This window comes from Ailuropoda melanoleuca, chromosome 14 (assembly GCF_002007445.2).
Source record: "Ailuropoda melanoleuca isolate Jingjing chromosome 14, ASM200744v2, whole genome shotgun sequence".
NCBI lineage: Eukaryota > Metazoa > Chordata > Mammalia > Carnivora > Ursidae > Ailuropoda > Ailuropoda melanoleuca.
In genome coordinates, this window is record NC_048231.1 from 42,486,254 (window position 1) to 42,492,301 (window position 6,048).

The 6,048-nt window shown below is 51.2% G+C and overlaps 1 protein-coding gene across 1 annotated transcript in view; it reads right to left on the reverse strand.

The window, feature by feature from the left end:
* The window catches only part of BCR (BCR activator of RhoGEF and GTPase), a 122,181-nt gene extending 121,655 nt beyond the window's left edge, over window positions 1-526 (reverse strand). The window contains exons 1-2 of the mRNA XM_034642181.1: window positions 446-526; window positions 252-285 (exon numbers count right to left, since the gene is read on the reverse strand). Of these exons, the coding sequence (XP_034498072.1) occupies window positions 252-285; window positions 446-526 (115 nt within the window). The remainder of the gene's footprint in view (window positions 1-251; window positions 286-445) is intronic.
* Window positions 527-6,048: the final 5,522 nt, after the last annotated feature.

A 6,048-nucleotide genomic window follows, 5' to 3' on the forward strand; every position in this document is an offset into this window, starting at 1 on the left:
CGCCTCCCAGGCGCTGCGCTTGGCCCGGCCCGCTCTCGCCGCACTCCCGCCCGGCCCGCACTTGGCGCCGCAGGAAGGGGAGGGCCGGGGGGCGGTGGCCGCGGCGCGACTGACGGAGCCGGGCGGGCCTCTTAAAGGGGCCGTGGAGGGCTCGGGGCGGGGGCGGGGGGGAGATGTGGGGGAGGGGCCGCTGCCCTCCCTCGGACTCCGCGCCTCGGGAAACTCCGCCCCCGGCGGTGGCAAATCCGTACGTCCGACGCCGAGGCCCTGGCGAGTTCTGCACTCCTGGAACAGGAACACCTGGATCCTCACTTCTCCACAGCCCGACAGCCACTCTCCAGAGTCAGGACTGAGAGCTCTAGGGGCCCCCCACCGGGCCCCTCCGCACACAGGAGCCGGGAGGGGCGAGCCATCCAGGGCGGCAGGGAGGGCCAGGGTGGGCCACCAAAGCCAGTAGCAGCTGTGTGCCAACGGCCCCCGGCGCTGTGGTCTTGGAGTGGGTGATGCAACAGCTGCCACAGGGCATTGTCGCGAAGATAATTCACAGGAATTTCTCCCCCAGGTTACTCAACACCCATATCGCCCTCCCTGTCGTCCTGAGCTGTCCGCTGGCCTCTCCTGAGCTTTAGAGGCCGCCTAGTTTTTCCCGGATTGCCTGACTCAGAACTTAGGTGTTTCGTCTCCCCCCTAAGGGGGTCGCCAGTCTCCACCATAAACCTCAGGACTGGGTGGAAGACAGGACAGCCCACGGCCGTCAGTGAAACAAAATCATCCGTCCTACCCCAAGGAAGCCCAGAGAGCTTAGACACACGGCAGAGAGCACCCTTCAGGGAGTCTGATGGGCGTCAAATGAAAACACCCAAACCCACCTGCTAGGTCAGGGAACAGGAAGCAGGATTTGTCCACCAAAGACCTGGGCCTGAGTCCTGATCACGTCTGCCTCTCTGCTTCGGTTTCCTTTGGCATTGAAATGAGAGCAAGGGTACCTGTCTGCAAGGGCTGTCGTCCCTGCATGGATGTGAGGGGTTATCTTGACCCCCTCCCCGGGTCCAGTGCCACCCAGAACAGATGCCCAGGGCTATCAGCCAGTCCAGCCTGGCTCCAGGTCAGGTCTTCCCCACTCCAGAGTTTGTGACTTGGACAGTTCCCTTCCCTTCTCTGAGCGTCAGTTTTACCCTCGGATGTAAAATTTGAGCGCCGTGCGTAAAGCACCCAGTTGTGGCGGACGCAAACGCATTATGACAGAGGGCATGTGGTGTTCCTCCCTTGACTGCTTGTTAAGGTTGGTGCTCTGGGAGGTGCCCTGGGAGGGCCACAGGAAAACTCTTGGGCCCCCGAGTCCAGACACTTTCAGGAACAGCTCACTGCCGCCCTCTTCAGACCTCTCCACCCTCCTGCTCTCTCCCCTCCTGAGACCCGGTCGCCTCTACCCCAGCTCCTTTATGTTGCAGACACCCCCTCCAAAGGCATGCAAGGAGCACCCCACCCCCACCCCGTGAAGCCTGTTTGGCAGGCAAAGAAACAGAATGAGTTGATGCCCTGACTTTAGGGCTGGACAGGTGAGGCTGGAATCCCAGCAGTTCGCACATCCTCAGTGACCTTTTCTTTAAAATGTGTGTAAGCCTTGGGGCGCCTGGGTGGCACAGCGGTTGAGCATCTGCCTTCGGCTCAGGGCGTGATCCTGGTGTTGTGGGATCCTGGTGTTGTGGGATCGAGCCCCACATCGAGCCCCACATCGAGCCCCACATCGAGCCCCACATCGAGCCCCACATCGGGCTCCTCCACTATGAGCCTGCTTCTTCCTCTCCCACTCCCCCTGCTTGTGTTCCCTCTCTCGGTGGCTGTCTCTATCTCTGTCGAATAAATAAATTAAATCTTTAAAAAAAAATGTGTGTAAGCCTTGACCTCACGGGGTGTGGCACATAGCGGCTTGCAATCAATATTAGCTGTCTTCCTCAGATGATCTGCACAGGTCACCCAGTGGGTCGGGCCAGGCAGGCTTCCAGAATCCTATTGTCTGGTTGTCTCCGGAGAGAATTCCAAAAGCACACACTGCTTTTTTCCCTTGCTGATGGAACCCCTCCACTTCCAGGGCAGGAAATTATGGGGTCATCTGGGACACTATCTTTAATCACCTGGGAAAGAAAAGGATACTTTGGGAGGGGGGCTTCATCTGTCAGAGAGATGACCCTTTCTCTGGTTTGCCAGCCCCAGTTTAACCCCACCTCAAATTTTTGTACATAAATTAATTCAGAACTTAATTCAGAAACCAGAAGATAGTGGCATCTCCCATGTGAGATAGCTTCTTCTGGCCCCAAAGACACTCCTCTCATCCTCGGTGCTTTCCTAAAAACACTCCCACCCTGGGTCTCTGGTCTTTTGCTGCAGAGCTTCCCCAGGGAGGAGGGAATGAGGAGGAACATGGGGCCCAGATACATAACAGTCTGAATCCCCCATCAGGTGTCTGTCCCCAGCTAGATCTAAACGCCCAAGGATGGAGATGTCTGTCTTGTTCCCCACTGACTCCCCAGTGCTCAGCATATAGTAGATGTCAGCCGGCGCCGGCCAAAAGAAGAATCTGACACATGTGTGGCCCAGAGGAGCTCACAACCCAGAGAGAAAGATGGACATGAGTGGGGGAGGAAAGGATAAGGCAGGCAGAGCCAGGCCATGGCAGGGGTGTGCGTGCCGTGCAGGGATCCAGGAGGGGGCAGAGGTCTGGGGAAGGCCTGCCAAGAGAGGTGACATCTGAGCTGGTCCTAAGGATGAGGAACAGAAAGGCAAAGACAGGGAGACGTCAAAGTTCTAGGTGTGTTTCAGGCACAGTTGGGGTAGGAGACGAGGCTGGTGTGGGTGGCAGGAGGTGACATCACAGGCAAGGCAGCGCCCTGTAAGAAAGCCTGTAAGAAGTTTGGTTTTTACTCTAAATGCAAGGAAAAGCCTCTGGAAGGTTCTGAGCTTGCACTGTCTGGTAGAACTCTCCGACATGATGGACATGTTCTGCACTCTGCACTGAACAATACAGCAGCCACTGGCTTCCTCGTGCAACTCCTGGGCACTGAAAATGTGGCCGCTGCAACTGAAGAGCTGGAAAAATCCAGTTTGATTTAAAATTTGGTTTGGGGGCGCATGGCTGACTCAGTCAGTGGAGCATGCGACTTTTGGTCTTGGGGTTGTGGGCTCGAGCCCCATGTTGGGTGTAGAGATTACTTAAAGTCTTTTAAAAATAAATAAATAAATAAGCAAATAAATAAATAAATAAGTTCTAGTTTGCTTTAACTTTAATGAATTTAAGTTCAAATAGCCATGGTATCTGCCATAAGCAGTGGGGTGATTTGCTCAGCTTTGTTTTGTGGACAGGTGGGAGGTAGGGTGTGGGAGCAGGGTAAGTGGACAGGGGCTGTGCCACTGGTCCAGATGAGGGGCAGTGGTGACCCAGAACCAGACTAGGGTGGAAGCAGGGCAATAGAGAGAGGGGGTCGAGTTCCAGGTTTGTTCTGGACTCATAGATCTGATGTGGAGGGAGGAAGGACCAGCTATGACGTGGACAGTGGGTCGGTGAGTGTGATGGAGAAACTGGGCTGCTCACGTGAGGAGACTTCAGGTGCCTGTAGCCCACCCACAGAGAGGAGTCGGGTAGAGAGAGAGTGGGTTTGGGGGTACCAAGGAGCCGTCAAGATCGGAGACAGAAATGGGAGCGTTATTAGTGAATAGCTAGTGTTTATGGCCATAGGGCTGGAGATTCTCCCTGGCTCCCCAGGGGACTGAAAGAGGAGGAGTTAGGGGCTGGACTAGCAGGGAAGTAGAGGCAGAAAGACTGAGAGGCACTGGCCAGAGAAATGACAGGGACCCAAGAGTCCCAAGGGATGCAAACTGAATGAGGAGGGCAGGGCCTCTATGAATGATAGCCGAGTCAGGTACAAGGACACCGGGTCTGGCATCATGAGGCCAGCAGAGCCAAGGTGGGCCCCAGAGCCTGGCCAGACAAGCTGGAAGTCCCACAGAGCCTTCTAAGGGGTTCAGCAGATGGAGAGCACTTCACCAGGGGCTCCATAAGCCCCAAAGAACAAGTGACATTCATTTTGTTCATCATCAGACTTTTCTGAATTCTTCATAATGAAAATGCTTATCTTTTATAATTAAAAAAATGTTATTTTTTACATTTTTACGACTTTATGGAGGTGTAATTGATGTGCAGTAAACTGCACATCTTTGAAGTGTGCAATTTGATGAGTTTTGACATCTGTAACATACCTGTGAAACCATCACCACAATCAGGTAACAGACATTTCCATCACTCCCGAGAGATGGCTTTTTTTTTTTCATCTAAGAACTAAAATGGGACAGAGAAATAAGATTATTGGTGATGTCTCCCCACAATTTCTTTCATTTTCTGGGGTGTGGTTATGTAAGTCTGCAGTTTGTTTCGAAATCAAACACACATAAAACAGTTACCATGTTAAAAAAAAAATCAAACACACACACTCTCAGGCACCCTCAGCCATCTGTGAACCCTGAGAGAGATGCTAGCAAACCCCTCCCCAAGGCTGCTCCTTCCCTTTGCTGGAAGAAGAGGCTGGGACCCAACAGCCGCCTCTGCTGGACAGAATGCACAACTTCCAGTCTGTTATAACCGGCAGTGGAAACAACCCAATGTCCATCAACAAATGAATGGTGACTCAGAAAGCCGTACATCCATACAATTGGCCACAAAAAAGAATGCAGTATTGATACTACAACATAGATGAACCTTGAAAAACTTCTGCGAAGTGATAGAAACCAGTCATAAAAGGCCACATATTGTATGATTCCATTTATATGAAACGTCCAGAATGGACTTATCTATAGAAATAGAAAGTAGGTTGGTGGTTGCCGGGGATAAGAGGGTGGGAGGAATGGGGAATGACTGTTAAAGGTCATTGAATTTCTTTTTAGAAATGTCCTAGAACTAGATAGTGGTTCTAGGTTTTGCACAACTTTGTGAATATACTAAAAACTGTTCCATTATATGCTCGAAATAGGTGAATTGTATGGTATGTAAATTATATCTTATTAAAGCTGTTCTATTAAATAGCAAAAATCGTAGAGGATAAATTAAGCCAGCCCTTGGGTCCCCAGCCTGGGGGGAAGGAGCCCACAGTCCTGCTCACTGAGGGGTAAGGAGGAGCATTTTTCTAGCATCTCTTTGAATGCTTCCATGAGCCCGGGGATTCACCCCCACTCCACAGATGAAGACGTGTTTGCATGTCACCCAGCCTTTCAGCTGCGGGCAGGCTTGAGACCATCTTCCAGCTTCATAGCGTATGTTCTTTGTGTCATTCTGAAGTCAGAAGGTCCTGCTAGTCTGAAACCACGAAATTTCCATTTGTTCATTGCAAAATGGACTGGCCACCCCTTCCCTTGGGGACTTCCTGAGCAGGTCTACCAGCTACGGTTAGACAGGATGTGCACTGCACAAGGGCACACATCAAAGGGATCATGGTTCCCAGCTTAGACCTGGTAGATATGAATATTGGTAGTGATAGCAATTGTAAAAGGGTGTCTTTTCTCACAAAATCCGTTCATAACAGCAGTTTTCTAACATATGAATATCAAATGCCATGAGCAAGAAGTGCTATTTTTAAATTGAGGTGAAATTCACATAACAAAATTAACCATTTTAATGTGAATAGTTCAGAGAGATTTAGTCTACTCACAGTGTTGTGCAACCATACAGCTTGTATCTAGTTCAAAAATATTTTCATAACCGGATGCCTGGGTGGCTCCGTTGGTTAAGCATCTGACTCTTGATTTCAGCTCAGGTCTTGATCTCAAGGTTGTGGGATCAAGCCCCATGTCAGGCTCTGCCATGGACCCTGCTTGGGATTCTCTCTCTCCCTCTCCCTCTGCCCCTCACCAATATATATATATATTTTTTTCATCACCACAAAACCCAAAAGGAAACGCCACAACCATTAAGCAGTTGCTCCCCATTTCTCCCTCCTTCCAGCCCGACAACCACTAATTTCCTTTCTGTCTGTATAATTTACCTATTCTGGACATTTCATA